Below are 19018 nucleotides of genomic sequence, written 5' to 3'. Positions count from 1 at the left end.
AACTTGGAGTATCTTGTTCCAGAGCCTGGATTCCTGATTATTATGGTGAATTGCCTTGCTCTCTTTTCACTGTGAACCATTCAAAAAGGAAATGGTCTAAATCAAAGTTAGCTAACATGCATCGTGCTTCCCTCCTGTTTTTGTGGAAAATATAGTTAATTTGATGCCAAGTCTGATTGCTATTCTAAATTTAGCACTTTAATAGTAAATATGGATTTGCCAGGATTCGAATATGAAATTAAACATATCTACCATCCTAGGTCTAAGTGTTCTAATTTTCAGTAGCGGTATTGTTAGGTTTCATCATAGGATTGTATCAGCCTATCCAAAATGTGTTTCACAGAATTAGTTTCATTGGATATTGATAAGTTTTTAGAGGAAAATAGTGCTTCCAGGTCAAATTGATTCTGAAAATAGTGAGTTAAGTTTTAAGCAGTTTTGTTTATTGTGGACCTTCTTAGAACTTTTGATATGCTAATATTCATTGTGACCTTCTGAATTGGAGCCTTCTGTTGGATATAGAGTCATTGTTCCAATAGTTATTTGGTATTTTCTCTTTTTCACAAGTATCTTGAGAAACTAGAGTTCTGTGGAACATATTTTGGGAAAAACTTGGTTAGATGATTCAGGATCTGCAAATAATGTCAGTATTTGCTCTTCCTGAGTCTTTTTCATGTTGAGTAGGTACAGCCATTAATATACTGATCAATTTATAATTTTCCATTTACATTTTTCCAGTTGAATACTCTTTTTTGCTTTTTTTTTTTGACCTTTTAATATTTTTGATATTTGGTTGCATAGGAGTGAGATTGAAATATGTAGTGGAAGATAAAACATCTACCTTATACTTAATTCTGTAAAGCAATTTTACATTATACCATTGTTCAATCTGTGCCACTTTCATCTTCTCCTTTAGAGATATACTATGCCTTTAGTGACTTCACTGTTGAAGGGCACTTTCTGTTTGTATACTTGTTTGTAAACATAGTAAAAATTCCCAGGGTATTCAAATATTTGTTGACTGAATTAAAGAGAGATACCCTATGACCTATACACCTTTATTTACTTCTCTCAGTCATCTTAACCTACTGAATAACCTTATTTTTCACCATTGAAGTCTGATTTTTTCTGAATTTCTGAGTCTATTGACCATGTTTGCCATGTTGGCTGGCAAGTTTTTCGACTATGGATTTGAATTGAAATGGAGAAAAACATTATACTTAAAAGATTTCAGGAATCTTTAGGAGGTGAACTAGAAAACTAACCTTTAATTCTTATTCTTTTGGTTAGACATCAGAAAAAATTCTTCAAACCAGTTGCTGCAACTTTGAATTTATTATCAGTATTTTTTGGAACTGCAGTTTTCCATTTTTTTTCTGAAATAAGTCTAGAGTTAGTTTGATTTTTCATCTTCATAAGGGTCTCTCTGAATATTCTGTTTTGTTCCCAGTTGTCCTATTTATCCCATTCACTCTCTTTATATTTTGTCACCTGTATAGCTCTGGTATATTTATATGTGATTTCTGTTTATCATAATTTCATTTTGTTTAGACTCCTCAAGTCATAACTTCTTTGTGGCGCATTTGTGTATTTTTAAGCCTTACTGCCTGATTGTTAACTACCTTTTTTTCTTATTATTCATTGTTACAGTTGCTGAGAGAAGGCATTTGATTGTTCCAGTTTTTTTTTTTTTTTTTTTTTTTAATGTATGAGACTAGGTCAGAGATCATGGCATATCTATGATTTTCTGGCTTTTCATTAGTTGCTCATTTCTACATCAGTTGAGTTGTGATGTGAGCAAAAGGCCTGTGGCAAGGTCTGTGGCGTATGAGAAAACGGTTGACATCTTTAACGTATATATAAATCATACCAGTTCTATACCTTAGTTTATGCAATTGGTATATTGCTTTAGATACTGTTGTGCATCTTCCTTTTCAATATTTTTAAACTAATATTTTTTCTTTAATGATTTTTAGGTTATTAATACATGCTTGATGAAACAATTGAAATAATACAGTATAAAGATGTATATAAAAAGCATCATCTCTCCTACATTTTTTCTGATGTAATTAACATTAATAGCCTAGTGGGCATCCTTGCACACCTTCCTCCTTGTAATACAGGGGCTTAGTTTGTTTTTACTTAAGTTGAATCACTGCATCTAGTACTTTGCCATGTTTTTCCTTTCACTCAAAAGTTTATCATGAAATACAAAGTCTGTAGATATCTATCCATGTTCATGTTCCCCTACTTCTTTATTTATGCACACAAACACATATTTACATAAAACCCCCTGGTAGGTTTCTTTAGGAGAGTGTCCATTTTATTTATTTATGTATTTATTTATTTATTTATTTTTGATTCTTTTCTTTGGGGGGGAGTATAATTGCCTTACAGTGTTGTGTTAGTTCCTGCTGTACAACAAAGTGAATCAGCTATACGTATACATATATCCCCATATCTCCTCCCTCTTGAGCCTCCCTCCCACCCCGCACCCCCCCAACCCCCACCGTCACACCCCTCTAGGTCATCACAGAGCACTGAGCTGAGCTCCCTGTGCTGTACAGCAGCTTCCTACTAGCTGTTTTACACATGGTAGTGTATATATGCCAATGCTACTCTCTCAATTCGTTCCACCCTCCCTTTCTCCCTCTGTGTCCACAAGTCTGTTCTCTACTTCTGCACCTCTTTTCCTGTTCTGCAAATAGGTTCATCAGTACCATTTTTCTAGATTCCATATATATGCGCTAATATACGATATTTGTTTCTCTCTTTCTGACTTACTTCACTCTGTATGACAGACTCTAGGTTTATCCACATCACTACAAATGACCCAATTCCGTTCCTTTTTATGGCTGAGTAATATTCCATTGTATATATGTGCCACATCTTCTTTATCCATTCATCTGTCGATGGACATTTAGGTTGCTGCCATGTCCTGGCTATTGTAGATAGTGCTGCAGTGAACATTGGGGTGCATGTGTCTTTTTGAATTATGGTTTTCTCAGAGTATATGCCCAGTAGTGGGTTTGCTGGGTCATATGGTAGTTCTATTTTTAGTTTTTTAAGGAACCTCCATACAGTTCTCCATAGTGGCTGTATCAATTTACATTCCCACCAACAGTGCAAAAGGGCCCCCTTTTCTCCACACCCTCTCCAGCATTTATGGTTTGTAGATTTTTTGATGATGGCCATTCTGACCGGTGTGAGGTGATACCTCATTGTGGTTTTGATTTGCATTTCTCTAATAATTACTGATGTTAATTTTTTCATGTGTTTTTTGGCCATCTGTATGTCTTCTTTGGAGAAATGTCTATTTAGGTCTTCTAGAGGGTCCATTTTATTTATTTATATATTAAAAAAATTCTTTTTAGCTGGTCTCTCTATCATCTTCTCTCCTTATTAACCCCCTTCTCCCATTAAACATGGTAATCCGTGTTAACAGCCTGCTAGGTATTCTTCCATACTGTTCTCCATGCTTATTATTATATACAAATATGTGTGTATGTATCTAAACACACATTCATATGTGTAGTTTTTATTTATTCCTTTATAAAAACATGTGATCATAATATACTTCTCCATTGAGCAGATATATGATTTAGCAGTGCAATGTAGACATTTCTTTCAGTCTATTGGGATGACTTAAATTCATTCTTGTTTTTAATATTTGTCTTTTTTATTCCTTTTTTTCTTTCAATGCTTTATTATGAATAATTTCAGATATACAGATAAACTGAAGGATTATCACTATGAGCATTCAAATACTCTCTACCTAGCTTCAATAATTGTTCACATTTTATCATTTGCTGTATTTTTCTCTTTATCTTAGTGTTTTATATGTGTGTATATATATATATATATATATATTTTTTTTTTTTTTTACTATTTTTGCTGTAACATTTGAAAACTAGATGTAAGCATCATGACATTTTACCACCAAATACTTCAGCATGCATCTCTAAGAATAAGGACATTGTCTATCATGACCAAAATATCATTATCACACCTAAGAAAGATAATAATATTGTTATAATATCTGATATCCAATCCATATTTAAATTTGTCCAGTTGTTCGAAAAATGTCTTTTATCGGTGTTTTATATTGAATCAAGATCTGATTGGGATTCATTCATTACATTTGGTTGTTTGTTTCAGATAATCTAGAAAAGTTTGCCCACCTTTTTTCCCCCTTCCTTTGTACCTGACTTTTTGAAGTGTCTTCCCCAGTTAATTTGTAGAATGTCTCCCATCTCAGTTTTGCCTGATTATTTTCTCATAATGTTATTTAACTTGTTCCTTATACTCTGTTTTTTCTATGAATCAAAAATTAAGTATCGATGCTTTATTAGATTCAGGTTAAACATTTCTGGAAAGAATACTGCAGAGGCTTATGAACTTTATATTGTATCACATTAGGAAACATAATTTTAAGTTATCCCACTATTACTGCCACTAAGTTTTTTTTTTTTTTTTTGCGGTATGCGGGCCTCTCACTGTTGTGGCCTCTCCCATTGCAGAGCGCAGGCTCAGCGGGCATGGCTCACGGGCCCAGCCGCTCCGCGGCATGTGGGATCCTCCCGGACCGGCACACGAACCCGTGTCCCCTGCATCAGCAGGCGGACTCTCAACCACTGAGCCACCAGGGAAGCCCTGCCACTAAGTTTTGATCACTTGTTTGAGATGATGATCTTCAGCTATCTCTACTGTAAAGGAACACTTTTCATTTTATTAAGTAATCTTGGGATGATACTTTAAGTAAATATCTTATTTCCCAGCACATAGCCTTTTACCTAGTGACTTTAGCATTCATTGGGGTCCTTTGCCTGTATCAGTTATTACATTGTTGTTATTGCTGATTTTCTAGTTTTATCATTTCTTCTACATTTATTAGCAGTCATTCTTCTATAAAGGAGAACTCATTGTCCTCTCATTTTTTGATGTCATTATGGGCCTATCAGTTTTTTTTTGTTTAATGTGTTGTAACTAGTCATTATTCTTTTTGATGCTCAGTTTCTCAAATTTGGCCAATGGCTGACCATTCAGGTGGCTCCTTTGTCCTTTTGACTCTGTTCTTTAAAAATGCCTGCATGTTATTAGTCCAGGGATATAGAAGCATCATGCTTTAGTCAGTCATTCTCCCATGATGGATATTCATATTTGCATTATAAATAATCCTAAAATAAATGTTCATGTACATATATTCTTATATATTACTAGCAGACTTTCTTAAACACCTTTGTGAAATTTCTGTATTTATTTTACTTTATTCTGATATAATTTCCTGCTAATGTAGATGTTCCTTCTATTACTAGGAATAGTGCTAAAACAGTGCCATTCTTCCTCCACCTCAGCTCACTTGTATTACATTACAACTGTCATAACACCTTTATTTCCTTCAGAGCACTTATCATTAGCTTTTTTTATTTATTAGTTTACTTAATTATATTTTAATATTGGAGCTCTCTGATAGCAAGATCTTATCTTTCTTCTCACTAATCTTTCTTCTCACTACTTATATCCAGGACCTAGTACTTAGAATTGGCATATAATAGGCACTTGGTAAATATTTGCTAAAAGACTGATTGAATGAATGAATCATTCATTTAGGGAATTTAGGTTGGATAGCCATCCTAAATTTCCCATGAGCCTTGGTTTCAAATGTTTTTCTGCCTGTTAATATGCTTTTTATTTTGAATTAAAAACAAATTTCCTCAATGTATACAAGTGTCTATACCTTAGACTTTTTTTCTTCTGTAGGAAACTTTTATTCATGTTGTCATATATTATGTTCTTATTTTAAGACTCAGTTCAGATTACCTGTGTTAAATGTTGGATATGCCCCAGCCACTGGAGTTGGGAACAGTAAATACTATATAAACAAAACAATTGAAACCACACAATCCATTGATGAAGTACTATGTACATTAATTTTCCCATGAATAACTGGAAACGTTGAGAGCAATGATTTATACCCACCACCCCTGAACTTATCAGCCAAGATCCAAGAGGCCAGAGATCCCTCGGTGCTTCCTAAAATATCCAGTGTTGGGAATTCCCTGGCAGTCCAGTGGTTAGGACTCCATGCTTCCACTGCAGGGGGCATGGGTTCGATCCCTGATCCCTGGTCCGGGAACTAATATCCTGCATGCCTCAGGACATGGCCCCCCACCCCCCAAAAAAAGGAAGAGATAAAAGAAAAATCCAGTGGTTTGGGAACTGTGTCCTGAGCATAGATTTTTCTTTTATGTAATTATTCTGTCACTTGTGGCACAGTCTTCAGTGTTCCCCTTAAGTTTCAGTGGGTGACTGTGCCTGGGCTGGATGGTGAGCTTAGTATACCTTAGACTTTGTTTGATTACTAGAAGGACTGTCTGGATTTGTCCTTGTAGTCATAAACAAGTTTTTGTCCCTTTTGGGTGTTTTTTTGAAATAAACGAATTGTAAAATTTGAAAAATAAGGGTTTGTGGAAACGTTAGTGATTCTTTTTGAAAATACTTTTTTTCCCCCTGAAATAAATAATGAGCTTTCCATTTGACCTTGCAGATGTAAGGTCTTATTAGATAGTGAAATTTTTAGGTAAATTACTCTTGAGTTTCTTGGGCTGTCTTTTATAGTATGGAAACATTCTCAAAATACCCTTGGGAACAATTATTAGGGAATATAATAGTTTCTTTACAGAGAGATCCAATTTATTTTTAGGTAATAGAATAGATACTTCTTGAATCTAAGGATCTGAAATAACCTGGTTTAGATACAGAGGAATTTTAAAAATTATTTAATTCTCTATAGTATAGTGCTTATATCATAGATCTATTATATTAACTTGATTTCTTGAATTTTTACATGAGTTTTTAATTTAGAGATTCTGAAAATTGCATGATGTTTGACGTTATCACCATTTTATGTTTCAGAATGTGCCCATTTACTTTTGGCTCACAATGCTCCAGTAAAGGTGAAAAATGCTCAGGGATGGAGCCCGCTGGCGGAAGCCATCAGTTATGGAGATAGACAGATGAGTAAGCAATATAAATTACTATTGTTGATATGTATTCTAAAACTATGAAGTGATGCATTTGAGATATTTGTCATTCAGCATAACTTTCCATACTATGAGAAGTTTGCAGTTACTTACAAACTTATATATGAATTATTCATGACTTTATATATATATAATTACTATATATATTATATATAAATGTACCTAAGTAAAAATATATATAGACATACAACATTATATTCGTTTCAGTAGTACAACATATTGATTATTTGTATGTATTGTGAAATGATCACCACAATAAATCTAGTTAACATCTATCACCATACATAGTTACAGTACTTCTGTTTTTCTTGTGATGAGAACTTTTAAGATATACTCTTTTACAACTTTCATATATGCAGTACAGTGTTGTTAACTATAGTCAACACGCTGTACGTTGCATCCACATGACTTATTTCTTTTATAACTAGAAGTTGGTACCTTTTGACTCCCTTTATCTGTCTGTTCCCTGCACCCCATCCCTGACCGTTGGTGGCTCCAGTTCTTATCTATACTGAGACCTAGCTGTCTTTTGTCTCTCCAGGACTTACTCATAGTTTATACAGATTTTCATTGTGGTATATTTATGTTAGGGTAGTTTTAGGAATTCTATCAGACTCGGTCTTATTTTTGTAGCACATCAAAAGTTACTTTGGAGGGAAAGAGACAGCAGTCTTTGTTGGTTTGCAGTCTTACCAGGAACTGGCAGTCTTCTTCATTTGGGTCTCAACTTTATATTTCTTTTCCCAACTCGTTAAGTAGATTAACTTCTCTTATATGTTTTCAAAGTGGTCCATTATTTTCCTTTGCAGCACTCAGCACAGTTCTAAATAACTGTTCAATGTCTTTTCCCTACACTGTATCCTGATGGTATAATCTTTGTGAGGACTCAAGTCATGAATATGTTTTCTTATTCATCCTTTCATTTCTGGCTCCTAGAACAAAGAAAATTAAAACTGCAAAGAAAATTTGAGATTAATCGAGAATTAACATTTTTCTGAAAAGTATTATATTAAGATTTTTATTTACTATAACTCTATAGTAACTCTTTTAAACTATAAAGTTTAAAAAAACTTTAAAATATTTTTTTCTTTTAAGAAAGTAATAACATTTGTTGTAGAAAATTAGGAAATTATTGAAGAACAAAAGGAAATAATTTCACCCAGAGAGTTATTATATTTTCTTCTAGTTTCTTTTTCTAGTCATGTTACTTTCCTATTTAAAACCCTTTAAAAATTCTTATTCTTAAGATGAAGACGAATATCTCTAACTTGGTTTATAAGATCTAGTATGATAATGTCAGTTTTTAATCTCCATCCTTATCTTGTTCTTTCCACATGGTTTCTGTATGTCAGCTCTGCTGGCTTTTCAGTTTCTTATATTCACACATCCTTCCCCTTCTGCCCCAGCTCCTCATAATTCTTCAGATCTCAGTTCAAGTACAAGGAAGCTTTCTCTGCCCGTATACTATGCCAGAATTCTACCTGTCACTTTCATTAGGCAGTAAGCTTCATTTAGAGTAGGGATTGTCTGTTTGTCTCTTAAGTACATATCAAGTGCATTGGAAACATAGTAGGAATGTGCAATTAGCTTTGACATTGAGGAACTCATCTTAGTTGGGGGAGAGAAACCAATGAATATTCTGCAGTATTCTGAAGTATTCACAAAGTATAGAGGAAAAAAGATGAGGGAGAAAGTAATTTCAGTTTTGGCAAGGTGTTTGGTTTATTTAAGCTGAGTCTCAAAGGATTTTAGGAGTTAATAATTAGGTGGGTAAGGACATTCTAGCCTATGACAGCAGAATATATATAAAGCATGGAAATGTAAAGAACAAGGCACGTTTTAGGGAACAATGTATATTTCAGTGTGGCTCCCTAAATTAGGCTACACGGCAACCATGGGTGAAGGGGTGAAGTGTAGTTTTGAGAGATGAAGTTTGATGGTAAAGGAGCCACACTGACTGAGATGTGCTTTTCAAGGTTTTAATCTCAACCTCCAGTCACTGTAAAACCTCAGAAGACTTTAAAGCAGGAATTGACATTATTAGATAAGCCTGAAGACTGTTTAATTGAGTAGGGAGGCAAGAGATTTTTAGAAAAATAATCTTTAGAACAACTATGGTAAACTTGACTTAAAGAAGAGACAGTGTGTTTAGAAAAGTAAGGGATAGATTAGAAAGATAAATGAAGGAATCTACAGTGGTTGATTATCTCTTGGATACTGGTAGTAATGGAAGGATTCAGAGTAATTCCAAAGCCTTTATCATGGATTAATGCCTATCTCATTAATTAATTGATATACAGAAAATAGGAAAAAGAACAGTATGTATTTTAATTGATTTGGTGTTAGGTTTGTTGAGTTTGAGTTTTCTGTAGTATATGCAGGTGGAACTGTACAAGTAAGAAGTAGGAGATAATTAGACTGGAGCACAGAAGGAAGTGGAAGGCAGAAGATACACATTTAAGTAATACTTGGAGCAGTAGGGCATAGCTCCAAAAACTTTAGACACAAAAAACTGAAAACTTTACAAGTACTCTATATGGGAGAAGAAGGAAAGAGAAAGTTAAGTTAGTTGTGTTTTTTTGGAGCTCTTCATTTGAGTCTTTGTATGAATTCTGCCTAATATCATCCAAATCCTCTAAAGCTGATTTTATTTTCATTATCAATCACTGTTAATAAGATCCTTACAGTATGGGAGTACAAATATTGACCCTCCCCCCAAATATGATGGTAATTTTGTCTGATTGTGTTTTTTTATATAAATTTATTTATTTTATTTTATTTATTTTTGCCTGCTGTGGGTCTTAGTTGCTGCGGGCAGGCTTTTTCTAGTCGCGGTGACCAGGGGCGACTCTTCGTTGCGGTGCACGGGCTTATTATTGCGGTGGCTTCTCTTGTTGCGGAGCATGAGCTCGAGGCGCATGGGTTCAGTAGTTGTGGCACACAGGCTCAGTAGTTGTGGCTCGCGGACTCTAGAGTGCAGGCTCAGTAGTTGTGGCGCATGGGCTTAGTTGCTCTGCGGCATGTGGGATCTTCCCGGACCAGCGATCGAACCCATGTCCCCTGCATTGGCAGGTGGATTCTTTTTTTTTTTTTTTACGGTACGCGGGCCTCTCACTGTTGTGACCTCTCCTGTTGCGGAGCACAGGCTCCGAATGCGCAGGCTCAGCGGCCATGGCTCACGGGCCTAGTCACTCTGCGGCATGTGGGATCTTCCCGGACCGGGGCACGAACCCGTGTCCCTTGCATCGGCAGGTGGACTTTCAACCACTGCGCCACCAGGCAAGCCTGGCAGGCGGATTCTTAACCACTGCACTACCAGGGAAGTCCCTGTCTAATTGTGTTCTGAGTGTTCGTTTCTGCTTCCACAAGTGACGTTATTTTTAATGTGAAGTCTCATAGAACAGGAATTTCTTTGCATACATTACTATGCTATATACAGTTGTTGTCACTACGTTTTTAATAATGTTTGGTCATTTTAACATAATTTTCTATTTACTAAATGTCTTCAGTCAATTACAGTATATTTAGTTAATGGAAACTATGTGACTTCTGCTTTTCATTGATATCTTTTCTATTTAGGAAATTAATTCTTTTTGTTCTTTATGTCAACAGGGGTCTGTTTGAATTTGAAGGCAAGGTAGATTGAATAAACATTTATTAAAGTATTTGCCTTTATAGTGGAGAAGAATTATAAAAAGAATTCTACTACATTTAGGTAATATCGCTTTGATATTAAAGTTAAATTATAATGAACATGAAGGTTAACCAGATTCATATAAATTTGAATCTGTAAAGAACCCTAATGTTTATATAGGTCATTGGTTCTCACACTATTTGGATTTTATAGACCAGAAAAGAATTTTATTAAAGGATTGTTGTAGAGTAGCCAACTTTTTCACTTTAGCATATAAGAACTTTAAAAGTACTTTCTTCTGCGATCACAATTTCATTAAAAAAATAAAAGACACTTTGAAACCAAAAATGAAAGAATAGTCCTTAAATTTTAAAAAAGTGTATAATGTATAAAGAAAAAGAAATCCACCCTGGTACCCAGTTTTTTCATTTGGCTGCATATCACTGGAAACTTGAACAGTTGGCCACTGAAATGTAGACTTGTGTTTGGGAACTGCTGACCGAGATCACAGGTAGTGTGTAACTGAAACTAGGTCCCGTGTTCCCTGACTTTTAGGTCTCATCCTCTTCTGTCCCAAAAGACCTTTAGTAATTTAAACATTGCTCTTTGACTTTTGGCTTTTAAAAATACATTGGGATTAAAGTTAGACCTGTGGTTAAAAATAAGTGTAGATTCTACTATTTCTCATATTCTTCCCTGAGCTTTTCCTTTTGGCCTTTGTGGACAAAACAAATCTGATTTAATAAGCTTTTATTACTGTCTTCTTTCCACATTATTTTTCCCCCAACCTTATACTTTCCTTATACTTCTGTATTCCATATAAGACGTTAAGTAGTTTATAAGAGTGCATACTGTAAAATAGTAAAAATAATAGTATTTTTATTTGTTTGTATGTATACATATGTATATGAAAACAGGACCAGGAGGAAATCAGCATGTATTGATGTATACATTTTACCCCCCTCTGTACATTTTTTCATCTTATTTCATTCAAGGCTAATATTTTCCCTTATTTCAATAAATGTTAGGGATTGATTGATTTTGCTAGTTAATTTTAGACCTTTATTCTAATAAACAAAACTTATACTTACCTACTTGCAGGCACAGTAGTAAGCAATTTATATAGAGCCTCTATAGTAACTCCATGTAGCAGATTTCACTTTATTCTTAATTGACATATGAAAAAAAGAAACTGAAGTTTAGGGAAATTAAGTAAGTGTTCCATGCTTATACAGCTAATAAGTAGTAATGCTGTGGTTTGCGCTTAGGCAGTTTGTCTAAATCTCCATCTCTTAACTGTTGAGAAGACGCTCTGGGGGGTTTCAGGTTTTATTAGAGTCAAAAGTTCTTTTCACAGATAGAGTAGGATTCATTTTAGTATTTTTTATGCTATGTTGGTGGTATGTGAGAGTACAGCCTCAAGTGAAAGAAGAACAGATGCAACTGGTAACAATTGCAGATAATTACATTTTTAGAAAAATAATGTCCAGTGGGATTTTTGAGATCTATCTTTGAGATCATCTTTTAGATCAGTGTTGACAACAGGACACTGCATCATCTGACTGAGATTGGTAATCTTGACTCAGTCAGATAAAGCCTACTGATGATTAAAAACTAGCAAAACTAGTATGAATAAGTTGATGTCGAGGTATCTGTTTTCAATTTTCCTTGAGGATCTTAACAGTTTTGCTAAAGGTATTTTCTAACTTATTCACAATATCTATATTATATCTCTGTGTAATAAGCCAGTGGTGTTTCCTAGCATGGTGAAATTGTTTTTCATAAATTTTTTATTGAGGCGTAATTGGCAAACTAGCATGGTGAAATTTATTTTAAATTAAAAAATTTTTTTTAATTTAAATTTTAGTTACAGCTCTTTTAAGGAAGCTTAAGCAGCAATCCAGGGAAAGTGTTGAAGAAAAACGACCTCGATTATTAAAAGCCCTGAAAGAGGTAGGCTAAATTTCTTTGCTGATTTTGCCCTAAAGGGTAATTGCAAGTATACTTTTAAGCATTTTAAAAATACAGTTTAATTTCTCACTAATTATTAAGGGTCAAGAAATGGTAAAAATCCTGCTTCAATTAAGCAATAATGACATTACAAAATACTCTGATTATGATGTGTAATCTTATGGGAAGCATTATTTGCTTTGATCTTAGAAGGCAGATAAAGAATTATTGCGTTCAGTAAATTAGGTAAGAGCTCTAAGAAAAATGGAGGTAAGTCATAATTAATGGCAGTAGTTTTCCTTTGTCCTTTGGATTGAAAGATTTTCTATGAGCTGAAGTGCTACTGCCTTAGGAGCAGTTTGCATTTTCTTTATGTAACAAAACTCTTTTTGTCTGTCCTACTTCATGATGGTAAGAGCTGGGTGTGCTGGCACAGAAAGGGAGAGAGTTTTGTTTTCTGTTGTTTTTTCCTCTGTATTTTGGATGCGTGAAAGAACTGTGGGAGAAAGATATATCATCATGACTATGTCTTCTTTTAGGTATGCTTTGTTTTTGAAATCTCAAGGGATAAATTTTTTTGACAATATTTGATTAATAGTTCCTTGAACAGTTATAGTCTTTGATGTTTAGCTTCTAATTTGTGAAATAAAAACGTTCTCTATAGATCTCATATGATGACATATTATTTCAAATTTAGTAAACCTATCACTTTATAGAAAAAAAGTTTGTATTGCAGTGGGTGATTTTATTAGACCATTATGAGCCTACACAATAATCATTTTGGAAGTTACTATTTTTTTTTATAACACTTCTAAAGTTATTAAGTATTTTTACAATACTACTTATTGTTATGCGAAATGGAATATTTATTGATGCAAATTTAAATGCCTGTCAGTTTCAGATATGTTCTTATGTGATTAAAACGTTCTTGTAAAATCTAGAGTGGTGTGAGTTTTCCTTTGTAGATATGTGTAGTAATGTCTGCTATTGTAATGTAATTTTAAGTAATAACCATATATATTTTTTGGTTCTTTCTCCAACTCCATACATTGAAATTATTTCCTATTCCTGTCTATAGACCTTTAATGATAACAGATTTTTTTAAAGCAAAATATTAAGTAGGTATAAGGGCTGTTAATGAAGGTGTGCATTCAATAATTATTCATATTTCATTTCTCAGCTAGGTGACTTTTATTTAGAGCTTCACTGGGATTTTCAAAGCTGGGGTAAGAGTGTGCTATATTTTACTATAAAATATGTACATATGCAGAAATGCAAGTGCAAAAATAACTATTATATAGAAATGTTAACATAACAAATATTACCCTAAGGAAATTAAAATATTTTTCATCATGTTGAATGTAATGGTTATAAAGCCCTATAGTAATACTTAATTATCCTAACCTGATTAGTAACTTTCATAATTATTATTTTTAAGATTAAAAATTCTCTTTTTTTTAAATAAAATGCTGGTTCAAATATTATAATAATTTAATATAAGGAATTTTCAGAGGGAAGAGAAGAATAATTATGGGATTATTAGATTACTGAATTTAGGGAAGTTTGACATATAGTATTTAGATCCCTGAATGTGAAGAATTTGGTTAACATTAACTGATTTTGTATGTTTTGTCATCTTTCAATCACATTTGCTGCTTTTATTGCATACTTTATAGCCACTGTTTTAACATACTATTTGGTTGCACACTCTTCCACTTATTTATGAAAGACGTTAATTCCTAGATATTTTACAGTCATTTATTGATTTACCTTGGCAAGGTAAGTTTTCTCTCCTCCCCATTTTAAACATGAGTCTACTTAGGGAGAAAACTTTGGTGTCCAAATAGGAAGTTTGATCCTAGTGACCTTTACTTTACTAAGTAAACAACTATCCAAACCACTAACTTTTGGGTTAAATATTTTTTTAATGTAATCTATATATAGGTTTGAATATAGTATGCTTATGTGTGTTTTTTAAAGCATCTGAATTAATCTTTATGATATTAAGGATATTTGAATGCTTATTATCACCAAAATAATCATAAAAATAGATCATAATCATAAAAATAAATCAGATATTGATAACTCTAGAAACCACTGTTAATGTTTCATATGAATATTTCAAACTCTTTTCAATGCTTACAAACGTGTGTGTATGTACATATATATAAATATAAATGTATATGTGTATATGTATCCTCAGCATTAGTTTTTTTTAATGGGATCATACTATTATATCATTATGCATTTTGTCACGTTTACTTAATATATCATAGGTATCTCACATTTTAGTTCATGAGGAAGTACTTCATTTTTTTTTTAACAGCTGCATAATACTGTACAGCATGGGTGATTAAGGTTTTTCTAGTGTTTAATCTCTAAATGTAAAATTTTAATCCCTAAATATAATCAGTTTTTTCTAACATTGTTAACAACTGTAGTTCATCAGGCTAGTTTTGGCTCCATCAAAATCACACATGAGGGAGTTCCCTGGTGGCCTAGTGGTTAGGACTCTGGACTTTCACTGCTGTGTCCTGGGTTCAATCCCTGACTGGGGAACTGAGATCCTACAAGCCTCATGTCACAGCCAAAAAAAAAAGATCACACATGATTTTGTTTTGTTAACTCTCGTAGTCCTTTATGCTCTATAAATTATTCAGAAGTCCCAGTGTTCTAGAATACTGAGAGAAAAAAAGGTTTGTAATAGCACTGTATAATAAAAGAGGTCTAAGTTAGATTGGTCTAAAGCCTGAGTACTGTTTTTTCACACGGTTTTTTTCTGTCTGTAAAGACCCCAGTCATTCTTGGTGATCCTAAACTGAGGTTGTCTCTTGAGTGTACTGGCTCTTTAATTGATTGTCTTAGTAGTTGTTAGTGGTTTGAATTCTAAGATAGTCACTTTATGTTGCTGAGCAAAATGTTCTAAAATATTTTAAAAGTGACATTTCAGTTACATGAAGAAATAGAAATGGATGTAATTACTCCAGAAATTGTGCATATGATCTGTAGTTATAAACACATTATAAATGTTGCATAATCAAGTTCATTATGCAACCACTGAGGTACTTGTTTAAAGTATTGCTTCTTTGAGAACTTGACTTTGATGCAAAAAAGTCAGCCCATCTGTTTCATTGTTGATAAAGGTTTTTACTGATTTCATGTCAAATTATTAGCACCTGATGGTTAGATGTCATCTATAATTTTAAAAACTAAACTCATTGGCTAGATTTAGCTTAGACACTTTGGATTAAAAAAATTGGATAATCTCTATTATTAGATTTGATTATCAAGCTTTTTTCCAGAGTTTAGGCATGGTTCCTCCCCTTGTTAAAGCCCCTAATATTTAAAAAAAAAAAAAAAGCAACCTAGAAATAAGAGGAAGTTAAGAAATATTGAGGTCCGGCGTTAAGTTTAATTTAGAGGTTGTGGAGCTCACAAACTCTACTCTTTCTCCTTCAGTATTTGGCTGAAAATAGCCTCAGACTTGGTTAATAGCAAGTCTGGAGGTGACTGAATTATTCCAGCTTGAGTTTTTAGGTATGGAAAAGCTTTAAATTGGAATCAGAAGTACTGGCTCCTAACTGTTTGACATGGCAAATCACATAACTTTCCTGAGTTTCAGTTTCTTCATTTTAAAAATGGGGATAATAATAACTGCCCCACCTATTTCAAGCCTTTGTTTTGGTGTAGATGAAATGAAATCATGTTTTTGAAGGAAGCCCTTCAGATACTGTAAAGTGTTAAATAATTTTATAATCACTACAAATTTAACATTATGTGTATATAGCATGTTTCAACAGAAAAACTAATAGTTTTTTTTCTTTATCTCATAATCTACAGAATATCCATCTTGTATTTGGGACTGTTTTTTGCATATTATAGATGGAAAACATTCAACCTAGGAACTCTTCTTAAAATCAGGGAGTAAGTGATAGCAAAACCAAAATTAAAATTTTGAGACTTTCCATTTTTCAGTTCAGAGGATTATGCTGCCTTTGGAGTACTGTGTTAGACTCTCAGATTATGCTGAGGTAACTTAAGATACAGACAGCCTAATTGTTCAGTTTACATTGGGGAAGAAAAAGTCATCACAGAATTGGGAAAATGAAAATTGCTTTATTTTTGGAATGCATTAAAATCTTTTTTTCTCAATGATATCTTTTTTTTTTTTAACTTTTGCTTTTCAAACCCTAAGCTTCTTAATTTTTTTCTACATTCCCCTCTTCCTCCTTTTCTGATTTTTGATAAATGGGTATTGGTATGTGATTCTAAGTTTTGTTTTTATAGGTTACCGTACTACTTCAAAAGATGTAATAAGTTAAATTTAAATTGTTAGGATGCTGTCTTCTTGTAATCGTCTTTTTCATGCTACACCAAATATTTAAGGACAGAAAAACTGGATCTCAATAAGCATGAAAGAGGCGCTTTGATCATTTACGTAGATTTATGCCATTATTAATCTTCTTAACTTCTATTGTTTCATATAAGGAAAAGTTTTATTGGAAAATGATTTCTTATGTTCTTTGACCAGGGTAACTCTTAGTTGATATTCCCTCTGGGCAGTAAAATTTTCTTGCTTTTATAAAATAAGTCTAGAAAACTGTCTTCAATGCTGGAAATCATTTTGGATTAAATGACCTCTAAGGATTTAAAAAAGACATTTTTATATTTGGTATACCTTTAATGTTAGTGAGCAAATATTGATGCTTTTGAAAAAGTTAACTAAAAAACTAGCCCTTAATTTTCTCCAAAGTCTTTGTTTCTTTCTAACCCAGGTTGATTTATCACCCATTTTTAAAACACAGAGTTTTGTAAAATATACATATAATATATCTTACATAGATACACACACCCACGTACATACACATGTACATGTGATGTAATCTTTAATTTCAAGAATTTTGAGTTTCACATTTTTTTCTTTTTTTGGTATGTGGTAGTTTAATTATATAGCCTGTTATGTAGATTTATTTATCCATAGAATAACTTATATTTCCTCAAAATATAGCCGATAATAAATAATAAAAAAACTATGAGAATATAGCTTGTGATATGAATGTAAGCAACACTGGAATGTAGAAATCTATAAGTCAATAGTATGATTGCATTTTATGGATTTTGAAACTGAGCTACAGTGAGCTTAAGTAACCAACATATTTGGGATTCAGACTCAAATTCGACTATCTAGCTCTAAAAGTGTCTTTTTCTATTACACATATTACTTTTCTGGTATTTAATCCAATTATATTTAGAGGATCAGATGGAATCCAGGCTTATCTGGTTACCCATTCAGGAGGGTTTAGTTACCGCAGGGCATCGTTTTCTAACTTACAGTAATATCCTACAATATATACCCAAGAGTGGCATTATATCAACTCTGCTACTCTTACATGTGTTTGGTGGGTGGTGGTGGTGAACTATACAGCAATTACAATTAAATAGTAGGTATTTGAAGTTCCTCAAAATTGCTTTGTATATTATTTTTAAGTGGAAAATACTATTTTAAAGGAAATTATTACCATTTTGGTGAAATAGTAAAATGTTTACATTACTCTTCTTCTAATTAAAAAAATTTGTAATCTCTCTGAACTTTAGGTGGTTATTTTTTGCCTTTTCTTTTTACAAATACAGTGCCTTTACTTTCCCGAATTCTGCCTTCTGATGCATGTAAAATATACAAACAAGGTATCAATATCAGGTAAGGTGATTTGATTTTTTTCTGAGTAACAGATAATTGAGATTTAGAGATAGCTTTTCTTTTTGTAGTAATAGCTTATACTTGGATGTAGTATTTTATAATATGTTGTAATATATTCACAATATTTTATCTCCTTTGAGATACTACAGATAAGGAACCAAAGGCATAAAATCTTGACTAAAACAAAGGTATTATTATTTAACTACAGACTATCTGGAAGGCAAGTAGAGTGAAGATCATGATATAACACTAAGAAGATTTAAGATGGTTATTTCCCTCTTCCTAGCTTTGTAGGGAATAAGGGACACATAAGGAGGACATAACTATTGTCCTGTTTTTCCTCCATCCCTCTCCAACCCTTCCCTCCCCTGTCTACCCATCCATGCTTCTAGCCATTCATCTGTTCAGTCATCTATCAATTCTAGTGAACACTTTAAGGCTAATTTTAATTTTCTTCTGTTTCCTTTTAAAACTAAGATTGATGTTTGGATCTCACAGGGAATCTATTTATTTTATTTCAGGATTTTATCATTATCTCTTTAGCTTTCTGTTAATATAGGTATATTTACAAGTTATATATATCTAAGCTATATATAATGCTGGCGAATATGCCAACTTTTTAGTATATTCATACCTATTAGTATATTTATATATACATAAAATTTTACATGTCTGTATCTTATAAAAATCCAG

At 33.0% G+C, this 19018-nt stretch overlaps 1 protein-coding gene across 1 annotated transcript in view; it reads left to right on the top strand.

Annotated features, from left to right (window-relative positions):
• Positions 1-19018, top strand: part of ANKRD13C (ankyrin repeat domain 13C) — an 81473-nt gene that overhangs the window by 26919 nt on the left and 35536 nt on the right. The window contains exons 3-6 of the mRNA XM_060023806.1: positions 6916-7020; positions 12545-12630; positions 13808-13853; positions 18259-18325. Of these exons, the coding sequence (XP_059879789.1) occupies positions 6916-7020; positions 12545-12630; positions 13808-13853; positions 18259-18325 (304 nt within the window). The remainder of the gene's footprint in view (positions 1-6915; positions 7021-12544; positions 12631-13807; positions 13854-18258; positions 18326-19018) is intronic.

Source organism: Delphinus delphis, chromosome 1 (genome assembly GCF_949987515.2).
Source record: "Delphinus delphis chromosome 1, mDelDel1.2, whole genome shotgun sequence".
NCBI classification, from domain to species: domain Eukaryota; kingdom Metazoa; phylum Chordata; class Mammalia; order Artiodactyla; family Delphinidae; genus Delphinus; species Delphinus delphis.
Note: the sequence above shows the minus strand (reverse complement) of the source record. Positions and strands in the feature narration are given on the sequence as shown.